This window comes from Ipomoea triloba, chromosome 14 (assembly GCF_003576645.1).
Source record: "Ipomoea triloba cultivar NCNSP0323 chromosome 14, ASM357664v1".
Classification (NCBI taxonomy): domain Eukaryota; kingdom Viridiplantae; phylum Streptophyta; class Magnoliopsida; order Solanales; family Convolvulaceae; genus Ipomoea; species Ipomoea triloba.
The window spans coordinates 23,377,629-23,401,455 of NC_044929.1; the positions used below are offsets into that span (position 1 = coordinate 23,377,629).

Here is a 23,827-nt window from a genome sequence, read left to right on the forward strand (position 1 = left end):
AACATCAAACGACACAAGAATCGGGAATCAAATCAAACGCAACATAAATGAAAAATCTCATTCCTCCATAGTAAAATGTCGAACTGCAAATTTCTCCAAAGCCTCAACACCTCCAAAATGGGAATTAATTTTATTTCCTCAGATATTTCTACGTTACAGAAACCAAGAGGTAAATTGTCCTCTCACCATTATTTTCCTATATAATTCAGATTGATCAATGGAAGAAAAGAATGCATAGCTAAAAATGGACACACTCCGCTCATGCTCATGCATAACAAGGAGGAGAGATTAGTCAGTCGGTCCAATCATTTTTTCGGGAACCACGAGTTGATCAAACTCTTCGGCGTTGAGCACTTTTAAATTTAAAGCAGCTTCCTGCAGTTTAATAAAGGAAACATTATTTTTCATTGCAAGTACAAATATTGAAGCTAGGAAGAAAATAAAGAGTGAAATAACTACAGGGAGTCCCCTCACCTTTAGACTAGTTCCTTCCTTGTGTGCCTTTTTGGCTACTGCTGCAGCGTTATCATAACCAATTTTCTGGAATTAACAATACCACCAACTCAACGTGAGATAAGGGGATAAAGAAAGAAAAGGAAATAATTTTAGAGATGAAAGGGGCCTTGTGAAGAGAAATTAAAGAAGATAATTACCGGGTTCAAACATGTGACAAGCATGAGTGACTGCAAAAATTCAGCACGAGATAATGATTAGTTAAGTAAAAGCTTTTGATGAAAATGCAACAGAAAGTGAAACACAAAACATGGCCAAATTGTGGATTTCAGCATTTTATAAGTCCACAAACACAACCAAAACTCACCTCATGTAGTAGTTTAGAAATCCTTTCCCTATTGGCCTGAATTCCCCTTACGCAATTCTTTTCAAAAGAAGCTGACGCATCTCCAAGCAATCTTACGGACTGATCATGGAGGATGATGGTGATATTCAGTACACATAATTAGGCAAAACATACACCAAATACATTTTTCCCAATGCCCAACACAGTAACAGAGATGGATAGCAGCATAACTTTTAGTATATATATCCAACTAGTTAAATAATTCTTACTAGCACACAATTGTTAAATAAACTCCCCAAACTTGGTTGGATAACCAAAGCCTTATCGTGCTCTAATTGGAGATGGCTAAAGAACTGTCCCCATCCCAAAAGAAAGTACCTAAATTTAGATCGTTAATTAGATCCATCCTCTAAATTTCTTCTTGATATTTCAAAGACCATTCTCTACAGAGGCCAAGAAGGCAAACAACATATCAGATCCTACCCTGTATCACAGACATTGGCTATGCATTTATTACTACAAGAAACAAAGCATGAAAAAAAAATATTTAGGTACCAAGAGGTGCATAGCGTAAGATAGATCATACATGTAGGAGAGAATTGGCAATCATAGGCTTGAATACATTCAGCTCAAAATGGCCATTAGATCCACCCACTGTGAGGCCCACATGATTTCCAAAAACCTGAAAGAAGGAAAGTTGAACAATAAAATGACAGATATCAAGAAAAAGAATTCAAGAATGCTATGCCCCCTTGAAAAGCACATAGTACATATTCAAATAAATATCCACAGTAATCTGTCTGAACAAGAAAATGAAACTATTAGTTACCTGAGCACAGACCATTGTGAGAGCCTCACACTGTGTAGGGTTCACCTTCCCCTGAAATATATTCATCCACTAAGGTAAGGTCCTAGAAAAGGATTAGTAAACTCTACTTATACAATGATATTTTCAATTATCATATTCAAGGAGAATTATTACAGGCATGATACTGCTTCCGGGTTCATTTTCTGGAAGAATGAGTTCACCAAGACCACAACGTGGGCCACTGCAAAGGCATAGAAAGTGAAATCACCATAAAATGCAATCCAATGCAAATAATTCACAATCTGAATGAAGAATATACCTTCCAAGGAAGCGTATATCATTTGCAATCTTCATGAGAGAAGCAGCAATTGTATTTAAGGCTCCGCTGCTTTCAACAAATGCATCATGTGCAGCCTGTCAGTGGCAGAATAAATTAATTACATTTTACTACAGAAACACAAATAAGTGTTGGAAAGTTAGCAGTATAAAAAAGCACATATAAAGCTTTATGGTCATTACCAATGCTTCAAACTTGTTTTCAGCTGTAACAAATGGCAAATTTGTTTCTTCTGCCACTGCTGCAGCAATTTTCACATCAAACCTGAAAAAGACATAGAAGACAATATAATTAACATTACAAAAGAATAAAATAAAATAATATGTGTTACAACCCAAAGTGTAAGTTTGGCCTTGACTTCAACCACAAGAAAGAGAAAGAACAAGTATTGCAGAATGCAACAGCTTTAGAACAATTCATGCCAAACTACCTTGCTAGATTATCTCTGGCACTTCAGACACTACCACACATATACTACAGAATACCCACTCCTAACCATAATAGCAAGACTACATTGAAGATACACTATGAATGAAAAGATGGCATATAATTTCCAACACCTCTGTGTGAAACACTAAAACAGTGAAGACGCACTAATCAAATATAAATGGAAGATGAGATAAGGCAGATGGAAACCATTAACCAACTTCAAGCTAAGTATTGCTATACTTACCCTTTCTTTGTGTTCAATCCAGTTCCAACAGCAGTACCTCCTTGTGCAAGCTGCTCAAATGATATTCCAACCAGTTAAAACTTAAAATCAGAAGGAACTATAAATCATTTAAGTAAGATGGGCCAAAAGTGGGGAATACAAAAGATACAATAACAACCTGATACATGCGTGGAAGGGTGACAGATACTCTATCAATTCCATATTTCACCTATCATCACAATTACGTTTTCAAGAATAATCAGTTAATAATTCTTCAGAACCCAAACATTATAACTTTAACATTTGAAAATGTTCAAGGCAGAGACAGCTTACTTGAGTGGCATATCCACTAAACTCTTGTCCAAGTGTTAAAGGTGTTGCATCTTGAGTGTGAGTACGCCCAATTTTGATGATGTCCTTGAACTCAACAGACTAGTTGAATAAACCCAGGAAAGAAAAAAGGCCAAATTGTTACCATCAAAACCATATAATATAATAGCCATAATAAGCACATTCAAACATGAACATTCAAGTGCAGATTTCTGGATAGCGCGCGAGGAAGTCATCAATCATAAAAGCAAGTATTCTACCTTTGAATGTAGTGAAGTATGCAGTTGTTTCAGGTTTGGCAACAATCTCTTATTAATCTCCATTGCAGCTGCGATATGCATCACCTGCATGTGAATCACATAGAAGCTAGTCATAACTGATGATGATCTTAACAGAAGATTCCATGTAGCAGGTTGAATCGAGTATAATAGTCTTGCAGCATGATGCTTACAGTAGGAAATGTGTCATTGGAAGATTGTGATCTGTTCACATGGTCATTTGGGTGTACAGCTTTTTCACCTCGTTTATGACCAAGAATTTCAGCTGCTCTGTTTGCTATAACCTGGAAAAATCAGAGATGTATCAAACATTGAAAAGTTCTGTCATCAAATGTCTAATTCAAAAAGTAAATTTAGATAGAATATCAAGAAAGGACAGTAAACTGAATTCCCAGTTACATTTATATAACAATATAATAATATTTGAAATATGAGATACTTGTACAAAGAAAGAAATGATGCAGCTCTTTTGCAATTTAAAGAAATTTGCTACCCTGGAGAATATTGAAAAAGTAAATAGAAAATCAAAGGATTTGACAAATCACTCTATACGCTTCAAGTAAACCATGGAACCCAACAAGAAGCCAGTGCACAATAAAGATATTTTACAAGAGAAAATGCTGTTAAAAGAAGCAATTATGTGGACCTGCAATTTCACAAACCAGTGAGTACCTCATTGGCATTCATGTTACTTTGTGTGCCACTACCAGTCTGCCAAACCACCAAAGGAAAATGGTCATTTAGTTTTCCTTCAGCAACTTCTTGGGCAGCCTGCATTACTGCCTTCCCTATGGATGGCTCAAGGCCATACTCCATATTCACCTGCAATGAAAAGGAACCAGTTTAATTTCAAGGCAGCTGTAATTGTATCACTTACTACCAGGTTTACCATTTTATAAGTTTATATAGCTTTGCTTTTTTATATTTTTCTATTCTCTTTTTCAGTTTTTCATCCCTTTCCTTTGGAGAAGTGGGTATTTTAAATCTTACTTAAACAAGGTGCATATTTATATAAGTGAAAGAAATATTTTTTTAAAAATGCACTGATCATGTTGGTGCAGTAAATTGATTTGAGGAGAGAACAATAATAACCAACCTTGGCTGCACATTTCTTAAGAATACCAAATGCGCGTATAATAGGTTCAGGCATTCTTTCCCTGTCACCGCCAATTTCAAAGTTCTGCAATGATCTTTGAGTTTGTGCCCCCCATAACCTGAATGGTGATATCCATAACAAAATGCAATTAAAACCATGCACTTAACTAAAGAAAACCAAAATCCTAAAAACTTCAAAAATTGAGTTTGTAGCAAAAGTTGAGTAAATATTGACAATTTCGAAGTTGGATCACTATTTCTGAAAATGTCATGGTAGTTAATTAAGCAAATCAAAAGGTGAGCTTTTCTCTAGTATTGTTCATACAAGCAGTAAAACATAGTTATAAAGCAGTCGTTTATGCTTCATTCCCACTTCATGGGAACTCAAATAGTAAAATTAGAAATTAGAGCTCTCCCTAATAAACATTTAATTTTTTTCAACAAAAGACTAAAACGACTAATTAACAATCACAACCAAAAAGCAACGCAGAAAACATAATAATAATAATACTCCGTAACAACTAACAAACTTAAAAGCATCAAGGAAAGGAGAAAAGCACAAACTTGTCGGAGGGGACTTGAATGGGGCCGAAAGTATCTCTCTCCTCTCGGAAGGAGGTAGAGAAATATCTCCAGCACGTCTGTGAAGAAACGGACCTCGTCGATCCACCTGTTACTCGACGAGCAGCTATTAGCATAGCCATTTGTGTTCCCCTGTACTCCCGTCCTGGTCAAAAAACGTATCAGCAAGATCGATCGACAAAAACAAACGTCAAATGAACCAAAAAAAGATATGAGACTGACTGAATGAGGATCAGCACAGTACAACAACCAAAAGCCGATAACAGCCGCCGGCGCCGCTGCAGCCAATCTAGAAGCACGATTGATCAAAGGAGCGCGGGTCAAACGGACTAGTATGCAAAGAAAAACTGGAAAAATTGAAATGTGAACTGTGAAACTCGATCGATATGATGCTGCGAGCAAAAAGCACTCAGCTAAGTACGGATAACTATTCGATATTCCAAATTGATTCCCGGTGGCCTGCGCAACACACGATAGCTACACCCAATGGGCTTTAAGCCCACACCTCGTTCCTAGCCATGATGTTATGGGCATAGGCTTAAAATAATATTAAATAATTGGGCTAAACACCTGTTGGGCTCAAAACTCATTATTAACTCGATAAAACACTTACTCCGTATTTAGTTTTTTTTTTTTTTGAAAATAACTCTAAAAATAAATAATAGTAAATAATTAATGCAAATATATTATAAAGATGTACATAAAATAAAAGTGTAAAATATGCCTATCAATTCTTCTCCTAATATTAACTTACAGCTTTTTTCTCCTTATCTAATGTTGAAAAATTTTGCCTTTTCCGTTCGTTCAAAAAAAATTTGACAAAACTCTTACATTTTTTTCAGATTATCATTAGTAGTGATCATAAATTCCAATCATGTATCAACGATTGTTTGTATTTAGAAGCAATGTGATGAATGTGATCAGTGAGTGTAAGCGTTGGATTTGGAATCAATGGCATGTCCAGGTGACGCACATCTATCGGAAACAAAACAGGGTTATTGACAATTAGCTAAGAAAGTGTTTGAGCATTGTCGTGGCATGAGGATAGTGCCTCAATCGGAGATTGAACTTTTTGGGCTTTTGAACGATGATTTCATGGATGTTCCTTGGGCTCGTGTAGCCATTAGAAATAGATAATTAGTTAGGGTGTCCCCTTTACTCAAAAGGTCGAATAAAATATTTCAATCAAGTGTCAGCAACAGCAACAGTTTGTATTTCTATTCAAATTTAACGGATGGTCAATAACTTTTGATCACCGATAACAAAAGTTGTCAGAATTTTCAACTACTAATAAATGCTAGTCAAAAAGTTTAATTTGACAATTATATGTGATTATAAATTAAAGAAACACATTCGATGTTTAACCTACTAAGTTTTGTAGCCACGCACTTTTGATGGGTGGGTTATTGGTAACAGCAGCGACAGCAGATTTTCAAATTTTAGAGTGGTCAAAAATGTTATTTTCAACAAAGTATCCTAAGTGGCTAAGTTTTGACAATTGTTCATGATTGGAAATCAGCTCCCCATTTGCAATCATCCTCTTGTAACATTTAAATCTATTTTCACTTCAACATTATCAATTTCTCTTCCTTTTTTTATTTTTAAAATTTTTATTAAGATTCTGAAATCTTATATCCGATTATATTTGTTTTATAGAGTTATAGGCCTTGTTTGGTTGATGACTAACACGTAATATACTTGACAATCTATACAATTAATCATGTTATTATTACAAAATAAAGTTGATAATCGGCGCAAATGGTGGAGTAGTCACGGAATCCATACAAATCAGCCAAGCTAGCAAATAGCGACGGGAGAGAATAACGGTAAGGTTGATATATAGGAATGAAATGGGAATAAAAGAAAGATTTTGGAGACTGGAGCATGTGGTGGTTTGTGTGTTTAGATACAGAAAAAGTCATAGTTTTTTTATGAAGGAATAAATGCCAATCACAAGGCTGTATGGAGTGAGAGGGATTTATTATTATAATAACTCAGATGACATGTAGTGATTCTCCCATATGGAGGTTATGAGATCGAGTCTTAGTGGAGGCAATATTAACTCTTTGTGCTTCAATAAGTTAAGAAAGTATAGATAAACATTTATTACAATGTAACAGAGTTAATAGTATAAAAAAAAACAATAGAATTTGTTATTTAATGAGGGGAATAGTATGGGGTGGCAATTAATTAATGAGGGAAAGGGGGGAAAAGTAGAGTGAGGGTGGGAGAATGATTAAGTGTAAAGGCAGTGTGAAGAGTAGAATAATGTTGGAATCGGCACACAGAGACAGAGTCGAGTGCGAGAAGACAACAAGGACCACAGCCATGCAACATTTTACCCAGTAAAGATAACACTCATAAAGTGCTGTTTCCTCATGCTTGTTGCCTATTTGGTCTACTAATCTTCATTTTTGCTGGGCCCCTTTCTCATATCTAACATCATTTATTTTCAAATAATAATAATAATTTCTCTTTTATTCATACCACTTACACTTGTCACAACTAACAACACAATACAGCTATATATGTGTGCTACTAAAAATTAATATTATATCGAATATTAGAATTGACAAAAATAACGGATATAATTTTAAGAACATAAATATTGCATTGGTGCAAAATATATGAAACGCAATGACTCAATATCATTTTCATTGAGACTCGAACTCACAACTTTTCATATAGGAGTACAACTAGGTGTCATTAAACTACAAAATCTTGACATATATTGGTATCAATTAACACTAAAGAAATTTCCAAACGAATATATAAAAATAAAAATTTTTGTAATGTTTTAAAAAATTGTTTCAAGTGTCAAAGATTAATTTAATAAGTGCAGGCATATGATATGATCTGGCAGTTGGGTGATGCCAGGCTAGCATCTCCCACGCATCATTGGTTGTGGGCCATAGCCCCAGCCTAAAACCACATGCCACCCTCTCCCCTGCTCACGCGCCCACGTACACTCACCATCCCAATTTTTAGTTCCATTTGTCGCTAATCAAATCAATTCAATTACGGTAAATGACGTTGTGGTCTCGTGAGATGAAATAGTTCGATTGCTGGAGCTCCAGTCAAAATAATATCGATTTTTGTGTTTTAATAGATTGGGTCAATAGTTATAAACCAATACTATATTATAACAGAATCAGTAATATTAAAAAAAATCAATTCAATTATGTAAATTAACACTAGTAAATATCAAATGCTACATACATGACGCGAGTATATCTCAATTTATTTTCTAAAAAATGTAAAATACCCTTAAAATTTTATATAGTAATAAAAATCTTCTGAATAAGCTATTATTATAATTTAATTTAATTTAATTAGGTAGATGATGACCATAGTCTTACACGGTCTCCGGCTCTCTCACGTTGAGGGGACTGCCGGTGCTAATGGAGTGTCGGCAATGCCGTTGCAAATTAGCGACATTAACAGAGTGATTAATGGCTAATTATTGTGATATTAAATTAATAATTACGGTAGCAGTTTTGTATGTATATTTATATATATTGAGGCATGCTTATATAAGCAGGAAATGGTTTAAATACGAAAAAGATTTCATTTTTATGTGTAGATGAAGAGCTGTCTCTTTCTCATTCTTCGCTGTCCTTTTCGCTTACCATCCGTTTTATTTTCCTAATATAATTTCTTTGATTTTCCTCCTTAATTGCCACTCATCATCTACTCGTCTTCCACCACATTTACACTGCCATACGGTTGCGTACACTCTCTCTGCGTCTTCTTCACTCTGCTCAAGCCTTTTCAGAGGGTGGGTGGACTTGTGGTCCTGCCTTTTCAGTTTCACTCCAAGCAGAATGCGGGAGAAAGACAGGGAACCCATGAAGGGGCTAGTAAGTATGTTGTCTTTTGTGATTCTTTTAGTACTGAGTTGCAGTAGTTTCTTGGTGTTTTTTAGCTGTGGTCTGGATAGTGTGAGTTTAGTGCTTGCCGTTACTACTGTTTAAACAGGATTATTTGTGTGAAAGGCTCCAAATTGAGGTGCTTTGTTGAGTTTTCTTTTGAGGATTCAGCTGATCTGTTCTCATTCATTTTTTCTGTGTTGTGTTCAGCTTCTGCACTGCATTGAATATTAGACTGGGTAGTTTGTGCTTTTACAGATTAAAGATTCTGTCTTTTGTGTTCTCCACCAATCCAATCAAAAGTTTGGCCAAATGGGGATTTTAGATCAGTTTTGCCTTCCTTGGGTGAGACTGGTTGCCAGTTTGATGTGGTTTCTTCTTTGCACCCCCTCCTGCATTCACTGTATTTTTCAACTTGAATCTTTTCTTTTAAATCTGCAGCAATTTGATTCTCATTGGGTATTCGAGTGGCTTCTTTTTCCAGTGCCTTTCATACTCTTGTATGATTTCATAGCCATTGCAGTTCATTTTTAAGATTTAATTTCTTTGTGCTGGGTCTAGATATAAACTCTTGTTTGCTTTGCTCTCCACCTTAGTAGTTTCCCATTTCTGATAATGTGGTGTGTCTGCAGCTTCTCTTGCTGATGTATTTAATGATAACATAGCATTCATAGTTGTTTTGACTATATGATTGTTATATTTTCTTGTTGGTTCTAGCTTGGGAGTTTATTACTGAAGTGGTAATTTGAAATTTGTTGGTCTAGTGATAGCCTTTTCCATATTCATCAAAGATTTCAAAAGTAGTTTACTTTCAAAAGTTAAATGTTGTTCTTTGCCTGCCCTTCTTTTCAGGTAGTTCTCCTTTTGCTATTGGTTTTGAATGAGAGTGTAGAGCATACTGAAGCTCAAATTGAGGGAGAATGCACTCTCAGTAAACCGGTGAAACCCAGACCTCACAGAGCATCGGTTTTGGATTTTGGTGCTGTGGGGGACGGGAAAACATCGAATACTGTTGCATTTCAGAATGCAATATTTTATCTTAAGTCATTTGCGGACAAGGGGGGCGCACAACTCTATGTTCCAGCTGGGAGGTGGCTGACTGGTAGCATCAACCTTACCAGTCACCTTACGCTCTTCCTGGAAAAAGATGCCATTATTCTAGGATCAGAGGTCAGTAATTAAATCTCAATTTAACTTCCTCTCTCTCAAAATTCAAAGTTTTCTTTCTGTTAAATAGGAATTTATGTTATTTCTATTGCATGATTATCTGAGATGAAACTCCACTGTCTAGTCAATCCAAAATAATAGTAAAAGAATCGTTTTATTTACCTATAGTGTAGCTTTGATCGACTGGCAGTCCCGCTGTAAATAAAGTTACAGTTGCTAATAGTGCAGTCCATTTTCTGATTATGATAATTTATCTTACTTTCCGTGTTCTGTCTCTATGTAGGATTACACTCATTGGGATGTAGTTGATCCCTTACCATCTTATGGGCGAGGTATTGATGTGCCAGGTCAAAGATATCGCAGCTTGATCACAGGAAATAATTTAGTTGATGTTGCAATAACAGGCAAGAAATGTTCACCTTAAGTACTTCTGCATTAAGATTTATACAGTTACTTGCTCCACGCTTATGTCAAGACGTTTTGCAGGCAATAATGGAACTATTGATGGCCAGGGTTCTGTCTGGTGGGAACAATTTGATGCCCATGCATTGAATTACAGTCGACCTCATCTAATTGAATTTATTAGTTCTAGTGATGTCGTTATTTCAAACTTGACCATCTTGAATGCCCCTGCTTGGAGCATTCACCCAGCATATTGCAGGTAATTTTTTCAGTCTTGGCGTCCCTCTAGTTAAAATTCATGGACTCCCTCTATGATTGATATCTGGTGGATATCTCTGAATTGTTTAATATTTTGCAGTAATGTGGTTGTTCAGAACATAACTGTTCATTCTCCGTCCACATCACCGTACACTAGTGGCATTGTTCCAGGTTTGTTTTAGTGCTTTGGGCTATTATCATATTCTTCTTTTCTTCCCATGGCCCCTATTAAATGCCTAGGATAATTGTTGTTAGTATGTTTTAAGATTTGTGTTTTGTCCTCACTTGAGTTTTACTTATGTTCAGAACCTGATTTGATTCATCTACTCCTATTACTTCTATTATGAAAGCAACATGAGTAATACTAGTTTTTATACCCTCAGTATTCATTCCCTATTGTTGATAAAGTAGATGTCCTTGTAGATTCTTCCGAGCATGTATGCATCGAGAATAGCAACATCAGCATGGGCCATGATGCTATTGCGCTCAAGAGTGGTTGGGATGAGTACGGCATTGCCTATGGGAGACCTACCACAAATGTGCACGTTCGAGGGATGCACTTGCGGTCTACCAATGGAGCTGGCATTGCCTTTGGTAGTGAGATGTCCGGTGGGCTCTCGAATGTACTTGTGGAGAATCTTTACTTGCATGACTCCCCCGTGGGAATCGAGCTGAAGACAGCTAGAGGACGGGGTGGTTATATTGAGGACATTATAGTCTCTGGGGTAGTGATGGAAAATGTTCAAGTGGGAATCAATGCTACGAGTTACTGTGACACACATCCAGATGACGAGTTTGATCCTAATGCACTTCCAGTGGTCGGTAATATCACCTTCAAGGACATTATTGGCACAAATATCTCCATAGCCGGAAATTTCAAGGGATTACCTGAATCTCCCTTCACTTCCATATGCCTTTCAGATATCTCCTTTTCCATCTCACCCGACCATTCAACCCCGTGGATATGCTCTGATGTTTCTGGTATTTCCTCAAACGTGTCACCCGAACCATGCCCCGAGCTTCAGAACCAGGTTTCCAGTATATCTTCAGTTTGTTTCTCCCTGCTACAATCTTATAATCAAGTTGCAATCTTATAATCCCTCTGCGTAGAACTTATTCAATGCATTGAATCTCTGAATGAGAGACCTATTCTTTGCCGGTGTATAATCTTCCAATAAGATGCGAGCTAGAATTGCAAGTCAAGATCGAGCTCGGGCAGGTATATTCTTCAAAGTGGCATTACATTATTATTATCTTCTGTACAGCATTGGTTCCTATTTCATCATGTGTAAGAAAAAAAGTTTTGGTAGTGCAGTACATTCACATATACGTTGTTCCTTTGGTTGTTCGCTTTTCATTTTTACTTTCTACTCCCATCTTACATTTGTAAATGTGGACATGGAAATCGCTCATGATTGTTTGGTGTTAGATTGTGCTGAAAGTTGTTCTTGCAATAAAAAGTTCTAGCCATTCAATTATCAACGCGATATTTGTGGTGTCAATAGTTAACTGTTTCATGTCCATTTTGCTGATGCTGTTTATCAGTACTCATGTTCAAACAGCCTGTCACACTTCAATATCTCAGACACTAAAGCTTATATCCTTAAAAAAAGATTTACCATGATTGCTATCATCATTTTCCTTAAATTCTGCCATCATTCTCAACTCCCAGCACTGCACTTTACATAAAGTTGTCTTTCTGTGGTTAGACTAGCAATCCCAATGCACAGAATAATAACAAGCTAGTGAGGCAAATCTTTGTAAATAAACACTCTATATGGAACTGTTTATATTGTGTAAAATTAATTACATGTCAACAACTTCAATCAAGCAATAGAAGCTCCAGAGAGCTGTTACAACTTACAAGAACTGGGATTATTTCTGCATTAACCAGGGATAAAAAATGCAAACCAAAATGGAAAAATGACTAAACTTTACACATTAAACTTCCCTGTCACTCAGAGCTCCCCCAAAAAAAGAATGGGAACAAATAGAAAGAATTAGAAAATATCATTTCTCTCAATCACAAGGCTTTTCCTACTTTCTGTTACCCGTTTTGCGTTTTATTTCAACTGGAATGGCCTGTCTTCCGCTGCGCTGAGGATAATGGCCTGTCCCATTTGTCTTTCTTGATTGTGAAGGGCCTGTTTTTTGAGCCAGGGTCCTACGTTCTGGACTCTTTGCTGGTTTTGTGTTTAGTTTTGGGATCTTTGACCCGACACCATTGGTTAAACTGCTAAGTTTTGAGTGATTGAGTTGCCAAAGTAAATCTGGATCAGATGAATCACTTGTTGCAGCATCAAGCTCATCCAATTCATCAGCTGCAGTAATGTCAAACTGATTGGTTGCGGGGAACAGCTTGGTCGAATCTGAAAGATATTTCTGGTAGAGAATGTCAGGCATGTTGCTATTTTCGACTTCCCAACAGCCAAAGGGGTTTTCAACTCCACCTACAGGTTCTTGTTTGTTGACCATGACCTTGTCTACCCACTCACCGGAGGAAACATCCTTATCATCCAGAATATAGTTTTCTCCAGGACTGCTGACTGGTGGCCAGAGAGGAGAATTTCCATATACTTCATCAAGATCAAAGCTTTGTATCTTTTGCCTTAATGCAGAGTTGTTCGCCTGCAACCATTAAAGGTCATTAAGATGATGAGAATGGAAACAATCATATTCAACAAGAAATATTGCAGTTCTATCCACATTTGTCCAACTGGTGGAAGGCTAATAGCTGGTATTTTACCTCTATGTTTCCTACTTCCTCCATTGGTTTCCTCTGATTCTTTGAACCCATCAGCATATCTTTGCCTTGGATATTAGATTGGAAAGATGGCAGTTGCCTGTTACATGGAGTATCAGGGGTCTTTTGGTGTATGGAGTGTGGTTCCAATTCTTTTTTTGCCAAGGCAGCCTTCAGAGAAGCTATCTGATAAAGCAATGCAATTTTTCCATAAGCCAAAATTAAATAGCAAACTATGAACCTCATATAAAGAAGAATGAAGAAAATCTATTACCTGTTCTTTAAGCTCTTTCACATCTGCAGAATCCTTGTTTACCCTTGCAGCACCAAGTTCCACTGTTGCAACTCGCTCTGCAAATTTTAATGTACTAATTGTTTCACCTAAGGCATCCGGTTCGGGGCTTATGTGGACAAACATCAATGTTTTGGCCTGACCTCCTAATATAGCATAAGACAAACCAAAGTGAAAGAATAAGCAGAGGAAAAACTATTAGAAAAGCTTAATCATTTGCTATCGTCTATATATCATTACCGAGGGAGTCTTGGAGAAGTTGTGTGAGTTTGCTGTTCCTGTAAGGAACATGTGCATTCTTTTGGGCAAGGGCAGAGATCACATCACCAAGAGCTGAAAGAGATTTGTTTATATGTTGTGCCTCCTTGAGTCGATCTCCTGTTACTTCAGATTTATCTACCCTCTCACTTCCAGCAAGATCAACCAAATGCATACAACCACGGAGAATAACTCCGGTTGTGAGGTCCTTTCCTTGTACGTGAACGGTTAAGCAACTGCACAATGCAAAAACTGATAAAAATTAGCATTACCAATAAAAGATTTTTAAAACAAACTCTGAAAGAGGTAGAAAAAGTCTTCCATTCATCACCTATGAGACCGGCTACTGCGGTCATTGAGGGCTGTTGCCCCTACTGCACGATTCCTTTGCCCTAAGTTCATCAGGTCTATAACATCTGAAGTTGAAGTTACACGGACCACACTTGCATCTGGCACAGCAAGTCCTTGAGAGCAACTGCGGATTTCTAGTGTAATAAATTGATTAAGGAATCACATAGAAAAGACATAGTTTAAGCAAACTGCATGCCTCAAGGCTTAAAGGCATAAGCCTGTGATTATACCATTTACTGTTTTTTGCATAAGGGTGGCTCTCAATAGGAGCATCTTCAGTACAATATTCATACTATGAAATAAGACATCTTCAAATACAGCAATCTAATAAATGCAAATTTCATAACTTTCATGGAGGATATCTTTTGTTTAGACCGTCAGAAACAAGGAGGTCTCGAACTTGTTCATTATATATTTCCATCATCTGAACAGACACATCATAGTGGAAGGTATCCTTTCTGTGCTCTGCCAGTAGAAATAAATCACCTAAGGCCCTGTAATTTACCCCCTGAGTTTGCTCAGTGAGAACTTTAGGTCCACTCTGAAAACAGAAAGATGATAAGTTGAAAATTTTTCTTGGCACAGAGACAAAAAAATAATACTAATAATACACTCGCAAAAGTTTTCCACATCTAACCATGGTATAAGTTTTCCCTGACCCTGTTTGACCATAAGCAAAAATACAAACATTGAATCCATCAAGGACTGATCTGATTAGTGGCTGTGTGTCTGCAAAAACCTCCCCTAAAAAAAAAAAAGAAGAAAACATATGATAGAAGATGCACAGCTGGCTAATGATAGATATAGTATTAAAATCATAAAGCATCCTAACAAATGCCAACCAACCTTGAGTGGCAGATGACCCAAATACTTTGTTGAAATTGAAGGACCGACTTCCTTTCCCATGCTTTGATGATGTGCGAATTGTAATCATACCTTCTTCAATGCCATCTATGATACTCAAATGACTGGATTGTCCATGCAAGAAAGGTCTTACTCTACAATAAACCCTAATGCTTCCTGGTTGAAGACAAAATGTATACTTTTCATTTCAATACTGGAAAATAATACATGGGTGATAAGGGTTTCGTGAATACAAGAACAGTACCTTTAAGGTCCTGGACTTGGTTGTAAAGCTTGCGGTTTTCTTCAAGAACTCTATGATAGCCTGAAGCTGCATGCGCTAGCCCATGAATGTGTTGACCTATAAAGCAGGGATGTTATTAAATGGAAAACTGACTCAACTCTAGGAATCCTAGAGAGGAAGAAACCCAAAATAGGCGTTTAAAATGCAAAATAGCATCCAAATTACATGGTATGAAACACTTACTACCTAAGTACCTACCAATATTCTGGATTTCCTCATGAAACTTGTTCTGCATGAACTGTATGCCCGCTTTTGTAGTACATAGAGTTTGTTTCAGATCCTGCAGGTAAAGTTCAACCAATAGTAATTTCACCAAATTTGCAGTTTTTTTTTCTTTGGTGTGTGTGTGTGTTGGGGTGGGGTTCAATAAAGAGGGCAATCACCTGGAACCAGTTTTTATGTCTCACCTTAATATCTCTTTGCTGTTGATCAACAATGTTTTGCTGATTTGTGAACCTCTTTTTAAGTTCTTCTTCGAGGATATGATTGTTCTTATGGAAATCCTCCTTTTTCACCATTGACATATTAGTTTCTTCCACCTTAATTCAAAAGTAGAATAAAATCACACATTCTTTCACATAATAAAGAACAAATATTATCTTAAACTCAGGCTTGCAAATAAAGTAGTTACCTTTGTGCTCCTGAAGTTATGTCTGGAAGTTGGCTTATTACCAAGAGAAACAGCTGAGTCATTGACAGTTACTCTGTTTTGCTGGACATATGTCAAGTACATGTCAGATTATCAACTCAAGAGGTTGAGCAGCTACCCAGACTCCATTATAGCATAACAATAATTAAAAATAATAATATGGAGTACATGGCATATATATTCGAAAAGGTTCCAAACATGTTGTAATACAAGGATGGAAAAGTTGTACAACATATTTGTGCAAGAGGAGAGATATAAACAAGCATCCCTGATACAGAGAGGCTGAAAAAAAAAAAAAAAAAACTTACCGCTTCACTTTGGCTTGCCATGCAATGCTCAAACTCATCAACAAGCTTCTTTAATATTGACTCTACAAGCTGTAGCATAAAAAATGTTGTTTGAGCTCAGAGTGAATGGTTACACCATACAGGTATTAGGAAAGTTTCACCTGTTTGCTAAATTGGTTAATGTTTTCAACCCAACAGTTCATGTTAAACAACTCTTTCTACTAAACCGACATGCAAGGTATTTGTTCTAATCCTGTTTACACCTTCTAAAAAAGAGGATGGCTGCAGACTCTTTCTTTCCTAGACTTAGCAATTAGCATAATGGGTGTCTTGGGCAGTAGATGTTGACATTTTTAGAAAAAAAATCAAGATGAAGTTGCTTCTTTAAAATGGCATGAAACGTGGCATACATAGCAATATTCATACAGTAAATTGATCAGACTATGCAGGTTTAATCGACCAATTATCTCCTATTTTTATTTTTTGAGATAAGTTTAATACAAGGACAAAAAACTTAATATCCTACTTGTTTTTGACTGGTAATGCAAATACTACCAAACACAACTAAAAATATTGAACTCATTAAAAAATTAAGCTATTTACTAATAGATCCAAATGGAAGGTGTTGTGAGGCCGGCAATAACCCTTTTGAGCACTTAGTTCAGACAACAAATTGTTCTCTTTACAATCTCTGTGTTGGAAACTTCTAGGGTGTCAAATACTTGAAGCTCTGCTCAGGAAGATATTTCCTTCAAACAAACAATAAACTAAAGCAGTGTGCATTTAGGGACTTACATTTGGAACCTCATCAGGCTTCTTATCTTTAAGAAGTCCACGAACAAGCATGTTAAAAGAAGAGCTAGACTGCATAAAAAGAAATGCTTTAACAAATAATCACAAGTTTAGTGTGGTAATGCATTCCTAATCTTATTCTAATAACCAAAGCTTACCTACCATTCTATTGCTTTCAGCCTCACTGCTTGCAGCAGTTAAAGATTTCTCATTCATCGATATGGCCCGTGACAGAGAGTTCATAAATGGTTCAGAATTTTTTCGAACAATTTGTTTTGAAGAAGTGGTCGGTTTTACATTTCCACCAAATTTCCAGACACCGGTACCACCTGTTTGTTTCCATTCACCATAGGATTTGAGACCCAAAACACAATTGACAATCCTAGAAGACGCCCCTCCCTGAGAAATTACCAAATTTAGTCATTCTCATAAATGCTAAAAAACTGAACAGAAATTTCAAACCCAAGAGTGAAATTTCACTATAAGACAGAACTGGAACTTTTTCAACTTTGCATTCATATTGCAGATTGCAGGAGGTACACCTACTTGCCCCATATCAGATGCCTCAAAGCTAGGAATTCCCAATTCATTCACTGCTACCAGAAAGTTCCTCACATTCTCAAAGTACTGATAGGCAGACAAAGCCGCTCCATCGGGGATCAGTGCAGCATCACATGGCCTTTCAACCACCTAAAATTTGGTAGATCAAGTTCAACTCAACCTCAATTGGGGGGGAAGACTAGTGATGATTATTAACAAAGAATTGATTATTGAATCTACCTTGGCCACGGCCCCAGGTTGAATCTTATTGAGTGCATTGCAGAGAATTATTCCATTCCTTAAGCCAAGCCTAAATTCTTCCTCAGAGGGCTCTGCTGGCAAATCTTTTGCCCCCACCACTCCCACCATCTTTCTTAGCCATGCTGCTGCTTCATACCTCCTCATTGCTGCATACAATTAGGATCATGATTGACTGAATTACACTAAATCCGTGCTTCCTATACTTCTATAATATAATCATCTTCCCGAGATCGTTAAGATCAAGATTCAAAATTTTTTTACACAAATTACAGCGAGAAGCTTATAATTATCGGTGGAAATGAGAAAATGAAATACTGTTTTCCAAAGCGATAGAAATATTACCAGCTTCCTCAGCACGACGAGCGTCCAAATCGAGAGCACGTGATCGGTTTCCATGCTGCTGAAGAACATCCTCCACCATGGACGCTACTGAGAACGAGAATGCTCCATCGGCCGCCATTTAAACAATAAATTTAAATAAAAAATCAACGTTTAAGAAGCCGATAGAAGCTAAGTTCCCAGCATGAATACTCTCAAAATCCCTCACAGAGAATGAAGAAGCCAAAACAAAAGTCGAAGATCCGATAGTGAAAGAATAAGACAGTTTGGTGCAAGTATTTATCACGGTTCCTTAAACACCACTTCAGTAGATAATACACTTCTGCTCCAATTCCCCTCTCTCTCTCTCTCTTCTCTCTCTCTTCTCCAGGATACAAAAGCGCTCTGCTACTTTATACAACAAAGCATGCTTCTTTTGAATAATATCACTCCCCCGTAGTATGTTTGCCCGGTTTGGCCACACCCGATCCTTTCCGAGCCTCGTTCCCAACCTCCTGCCTCGGTATGCCTCCGTTCTCTCGGGGTTTTTATCTTTTGAAATATCAATTCGTTAGCCAGCGCTTCGCATTCACGCGGCGTCATTGCGGTGGTCGGTGGCCTTTCCCCGCTTTTTTATTTTTTTGAATAATATTAATTTATTTCTAACTTTTCAAAAAAAAGTTCTGCTTAACTTAAAAGAAGGATAAGTTTAAGGATGATTAATGGCTTTCAATTATGACTCTTCCACCTAGTATTAGCATCCAAAGAAATATAATTTCGTTTTGGCAAAAACTCGTGTCAGCCCGTCTCACCATGAGACGGGACGGGACGGGTCGGTTCAAGATGCAAATGTAACACTTATATATACAAATGTCATACTTATATGCTCGAATGTAATACTAATCAGGAATAAAATTTTTGTTACTAATAAGGGTAAATGTAATACTTTTAAGGGAAAATACAATACTTTTACATTTCGATTTAAAATTATTATATTTTTCCTCAAAAGTATTATATTTGTTCTTATAAGTAAGGGGCACTTGTCAACATTACTTATTATGAAAAATGTATTATTTTTTCTCTTATAAGTAACAACAATTGTATTCTTGATTAGTGTTATATTTGAGCATATAAGTATGATATTTACACATATAAGTATGACATTTGCATGGTGATTTGACCCGACCCGACTCGTCTCACGAACAAGGATCCGTGAGACGGTCTCACACAAGTGTGACCCTTTCGTTTTTTGGTAATACTGATTCTGTTACATATTTGCTCATAACTATTTTCTCAACCTTATTATAAATTATTACATAAGAGCTTGATTTACATAATGTACACTTTTATATAATAATTGTAAGTTTTATGGTCACTTGAAAATTAGTGTTATTTTAAACTTAATAGTTTGAGGCATCTAGTAAGTGAAATGATAATGCAACAGTAATGTTAGATGTTAGTTGAATAATAATTAATGATAAAATTGACAACATACTAAAATGTCATGATTTGTAAATGGCTTGAATCTATACTTCTCAAATTATTGACTTCTTACCTAATTTTTGAAATAGAAATTGTGAATGATTATACCTCATTATAGATCCACATCCTTTTCCTAATATACAAATGTTGTTAAGACATGATGAATGTTGAATTTGACCATTAGTGGCAACTAGGATTATAACTAAGATCAAATTAAAGTTTTTACTTCCTAAAGTTTTTCATTTTCGGTAAGTTATAATTAAGTATAGTTAGAACTATGTTAGATTTTTCTTATTATATTAATTAGTTCTTTTTTATTTTAGAATGAAATTAGTGCTAGGTTATATGCTTCGTAGGATTTGTTAAAAGATGCATAATGCAATATTGAGATTTACTGATATTTATACAAGTTATATAACTATATATGTCGCGAGTGCCATTTTGTTTTGTTGCTGCTTTTGTTTTTCTTTTTCTTTTTTCAAAATAAAAACCTCCCACCACAAAATTCAAATTTTGAAAAAGGTCCGTTGATTTGGTGAGTGTGATTAGTGATTGATTGGACTGTCCACTAGCGGCCTTTGAATTATTTATTTATTTTATTACTCCGTATTTCTGTTGGAGGAGCGGCCTTTGAATTTATGCATTATTTTCTTGGTGCTTGTTATGTAAGGTATACAATATTTTTGTGTAGGGTAGGCATAATTCAGATTATCCAAATTAACACTTGAAAATTTAAATTTTTAAAATTGAAGTGAAACCGAATAGTTATAAGTTTAGATATTTTAAATTTTGGTATATTTGAATATAAATTCAATTCGGACATCAGATGTCAATATTTTATTCATATTCAGCTTGAAATCTGAACTGATTAAATTTTTATTATAAATATAACAATATAAATTGTAAATTATGGAAAATGTATCACAATTGAAGATGACAATTTTAATGAAGAAGGTCGTGAATTATCTATTTTGTAGATGCATACCAAAATTGAAAATGTCATAAAGAATACAGACAATAAAACTATAAAGTACTCATATACTAAGAAAAAGCTTAATAGAGTTTAATAGTTTTATTCCTTCAAGAGTTAAAATTGTAATTTTTTTGAAGAGTTAGATTAGTATATTGCAATAGTCAAAGTTAAGGACTAAAATGACTAGCAAAAAATACAAATTTTCCAATTATTATATATTGATAGTGTAAATTGTTGTATGTTGATTATGATTTATGAGGATTTCAATTACTTAATAATTATATGAATATTTTGTTAGAATAAAATATAATAAATAGAAATAAATGAAGAATTTAATTGTCAAATTCATGTGAAATTATAGTAATTCTTTTTATTTTGATAATACAATTATACAAATTTTAACATTAAATATTTATTTAATTGTGCAACGTGCTTTATTTAACTTGTACATATATACAATTTCAATTTTTGTGTGTGTTTACAATGACATTTGGATAAAAGAAACATGTGGACTTATTATGAATCATATAAGTACATGAAGTGAGCTAGTGTACTTCACCCACAATGTTTATAGTATGGATTTAAAATTTGTTTTTTGACAAAATTATTATTATTATTATTATGAGCATGATCAAATAAGAATAAGTCTTCCTATAGGCAAATTGCACAACCAGAGGTGCAATCATGCATTACAACTTACACAATTAGATATCAGTAGTTGCACAATAAGCATTACAAATTATGCAAATTAAGTAATTCACACCTCCACACGGAAACACTGGTTCTCATTTGATCCTCATTATATATATATTTATATATATTACAAAGTTATTGGTTCAAATAATTATATAACATTGTCTTATAAAGTGCATCAATACGTATATTATTGAGTTTTAACAATGTTTTAAAGCTCTTAAAAGAATTTGGGTGACAAGAGAAATCTGCAATCATTACATCCCTGTGTAATAATTTACAAACTATATTGTATAAATACATCATATAAAGAAGATTAACTGTGAAAAATACGACCGAAAAGTTATTGACAATAATCAAACTCGTAATATTCTAGTACTATAATTATATTCCCTTCACTCAGTCACCCTCCCGGAGCAAAGTGTTAGAAAGAATTGGATTGTAGCAGTGTAGCACAATGCAGTTTAGGATAATATAATTGAGGTTTGTTTATAAAGATGGGCCTATATATGGGACTAGGTTGGCAATGCGTAAGGATCATGTCTGTTGGGGTGATTACCACCATAGCACTTACAATATAATAATGATTGAATAAACCATATATGTTCATGCTGTTATGAATAATAACAATAATTGTGATATTATGGAGAAATGAAAGTGAAGAACACAAAAGCTAGAAGGAGGAAGAAGCATTCATTGCATTGATGTTTTCTGGGGATTATCTTTACAAAAGAGTGATAGGGGTATTTATAGTATCAGAATCTATAGTATCAGAATATAGAGTAAACAAATATAATATTTGCATAAGGTGGACAAGTATTAAAGTTAGTCTATTTGGTTGATCAGAGGATAGCTTTGCTTTGTCATGCTTGAGGCTATATGTTCCATCCCTAGCAGTTGCTTTGGAACTTGAATTTATTCTTTTCAGAACTGAGAACCGCCATCATAATATGATACAATATTTACAGGCTATTACACTTATAGTTGAAGTAGCTTGATGGACAAAACTTTCATCTTTTGTCTAGGAGGTTAAGGGTTCAAAACTCAACTTGGACATCCACATTTCTTTTGTTTCATAACACTCCCCCTTGGATGTCCAAAAGAAGAACATTATATTGCCTCGTTAAAAACCTTATCAAAGAAAAACCCAATGGAAAAAAAAAAAAAAACTTTGGGTAAGGAAAATAGTACAATATGTGCTCCCCTGATAAAGACATCATTGAAGATCAAGTTCGTGCTTCTCCTTGCTTCTGAAGATTTTTGAGATGATGCCATACTGATTAATAATGTTCCCCATTGGCCATCATCTTTATCATACTCATGCCTCATTAAAAACCTTGCTAGAAAAATCCTGTGGGAAAAACCTAGCCGAGGGAAAAAGAGTACATGGTATGTCTAATTATGTATTGCACTGGTTGCCCCATTAAAAACCTTACGCTAAGAAAACCCGCGGGAAAAAACTTAGCTAAGGGAAAAAGAGTACAACCATAACCCCAACATAAACTTCAGGAGTTCAGGGCATAATATTCATGATTCATTATGCTCCTTCTGAAGATAACATTCTACAAATCCCTTATTTTAAACTTCCAAAACGTAGATGGATTTTGTGAACAATCATGTTCAATTATCAATGGGGTGAATATATTTCATAATAATTGTGTGACTCTTTTAGAGCTCACTTGAGTATAACACTGACATCATCATGTCTAGTCAATTTTCATAATATACCCATAACACAATCTTTATTGTCCTCTTATAGAACAATGGTGTAAATTATAGTACAACCAATTTTTGGGACTTGGCATCACGGGGATATAATAATAATGGCCAATACCCAAGTAACACATTGTATATTGGCTTGTCTAAGTAGCTAACCATAATCATTTATGAGCTAACTGGTGTATAAATTCCTTTTCAAGAAAATACTCGATCTGCTGGTGTATAAATTCCTTTCCAAGAAAATACTCGATCTTTCAGGTCGAGTTAGTATTTAGCTTTCACATACAAGCTTTTCATTTCAAAATCCCCGTCTTTAGACATGAGCTAACATCATTAAGCTCTTTATATATTTCATTGATGTGTATACCATCAATATTGACTGAGATGTTTATTAGTAACTATTTTACTGAACACACAATGGCACATATTATTCCTTCTTCAACGAGGATAATAATTCCATTCGCAACTCTTTAAAGATTATATAATGACACATAATATATTTATATTCCTTCTTCAGGAAGAAATTTTCATTCAGTCATCAACTGATTCAGGTCATATTGCGATTTTTGCTTTCTCTTACTTTGAGAACCTTTTTAAAATTCATTATGAATTTTCAAATATACTGTCCAATGAACCATCTTTATGCGGTCATAATATTCTTAACTGCATATTATTTACTGCCATTGATATAATCAGCGAAATTTATTGTCATCCATTTATAGTAGATATGGGCAAGTATATCAAT

General features: G+C 35.4%; 3 protein-coding genes across 4 annotated transcripts; 1 reads left to right on the top strand and 2 right to left on the bottom strand.

The window, feature by feature from the left end:
- Positions 1-27: 27 nt before the first annotated feature.
- On the bottom strand, positions 28-5,276 carry LOC116005227 (fumarate hydratase 1, mitochondrial). 2 transcript variants are annotated; one of them, XM_031245493.1, is made up of 18 exons: positions 5,104-5,276; positions 4,864-5,026; positions 4,301-4,418; positions 3,877-4,026; positions 3,378-3,488; positions 3,187-3,270; positions 2,930-3,028; positions 2,775-2,825; positions 2,618-2,667; positions 2,127-2,208; positions 1,927-2,021; positions 1,782-1,848; positions 1,629-1,679; positions 1,386-1,481; positions 821-919; positions 654-683; positions 475-540; positions 28-375 (listed from the first exon to the last, which is right to left on the bottom strand). In XM_031245493.1, the coding sequence occupies exons 2-18, from the start codon at positions 5,001-5,003 to the stop codon at positions 289-291; spliced, it is 1,476 nt and encodes a 491-aa protein (XP_031101353.1). In that variant the 5' UTR covers positions 5,004-5,026; positions 5,104-5,276; the 3' UTR covers positions 28-288. The 2 variants fall into 2 exon arrangements, with proteins under 2 accessions (XP_031101353.1, XP_031101354.1); XM_031245494.1 differs by having other exon boundaries at positions 5,126-5,275.
- Positions 5,277-8,441: 3,165 nt separating this feature from the next.
- Positions 8,442-12,059, top strand: LOC116003717 (probable polygalacturonase). Its single transcript, XM_031243628.1, has 6 exons — positions 8,442-8,741; positions 9,603-9,920; positions 10,201-10,321; positions 10,404-10,578; positions 10,678-10,748; positions 11,001-12,059. Exons 1-6 carry the CDS (start codon positions 8,706-8,708, stop codon positions 11,672-11,674), a joined length of 1,395 nt encoding a protein of 464 aa, XP_031099488.1. The 5' UTR covers positions 8,442-8,705; the 3' UTR covers positions 11,675-12,059.
- A 275-nt stretch (positions 12,060-12,334) lies between these two features.
- On the bottom strand, positions 12,335-18,357 carry LOC116004887 (kinesin-like protein KIN-14I). The gene is made up of 18 exons (XM_031245087.1): positions 18,240-18,357; positions 17,877-18,043; positions 17,643-17,786; positions 17,259-17,495; positions 17,100-17,168; positions 16,326-16,394; positions 16,000-16,080; positions 15,776-15,907; positions 15,567-15,648; positions 15,330-15,425; positions 15,068-15,241; positions 14,859-14,965; positions 14,584-14,762; positions 14,202-14,360; positions 13,853-14,106; positions 13,595-13,758; positions 13,324-13,506; positions 12,335-13,205 (listed from the first exon to the last, which is right to left on the bottom strand). Exons 1-18 carry the CDS (start codon positions 18,355-18,357, stop codon positions 12,615-12,617), a joined length of 3,006 nt encoding a protein of 1,001 aa, XP_031100947.1. The 3' UTR covers positions 12,335-12,614.
- Between the last annotated feature and the right edge of the window lie 5,470 nt (positions 18,358-23,827).

Excerpts from the sequence above, each read along its gene's own strand:
- LOC116004887 (XM_031245087.1), bottom strand. The coding sequence starts at position 18,357 with ATGGCGGCCGATGGAGCATTCTCGTTCTCAGTAGCGTCCATGGTGGAG. Across the intron at positions 14,107-14,201 it reads CGCAGTAGCCGGTCTCATAG|TTGCTTAACCGTTCACGTAC; the intron begins GTGATGAATGGA and ends TGCATTGTGCAG. Across the intron at positions 13,206-13,323 it reads AGGAAGTAGGAAACATAGAG|GCGAACAACTCTGCATTAAG; the intron begins GTAAAATACCAG and ends TAATGGTTGCAG.
- LOC116003717 (XM_031243628.1), top strand. The coding sequence starts at position 8,706 with ATGCGGGAGAAAGACAGGGAACCCATGAAGGGGCTA. Across the intron at positions 10,322-10,403 it reads AGTTGATGTTGCAATAACAG|GCAATAATGGAACTATTGAT; the intron begins GCAAGAAATGTT and ends GACGTTTTGCAG. Across the intron at positions 10,749-11,000 it reads CACTAGTGGCATTGTTCCAG|ATTCTTCCGAGCATGTATGC; the intron begins GTTTGTTTTAGT and ends ATGTCCTTGTAG.
- LOC116005227 (XM_031245493.1), bottom strand. The coding sequence starts at position 5,003 with ATGGCTATGCTAATAGCTGCTCGTCGAGTAACAGGTGGATCGACGAGG. Across the intron at positions 2,826-2,929 it reads TTAGTGGATATGCCACTCAA|GTGAAATATGGAATTGATAG; the intron begins GTAAGCTGTCTC and ends TTGTGATGATAG. Across the intron at positions 376-474 it reads AGGAAGGAACTAGTCTAAAG|GAAGCTGCTTTAAATTTAAA; the intron begins GTGAGGGGACTC and ends ATTAAACTGCAG.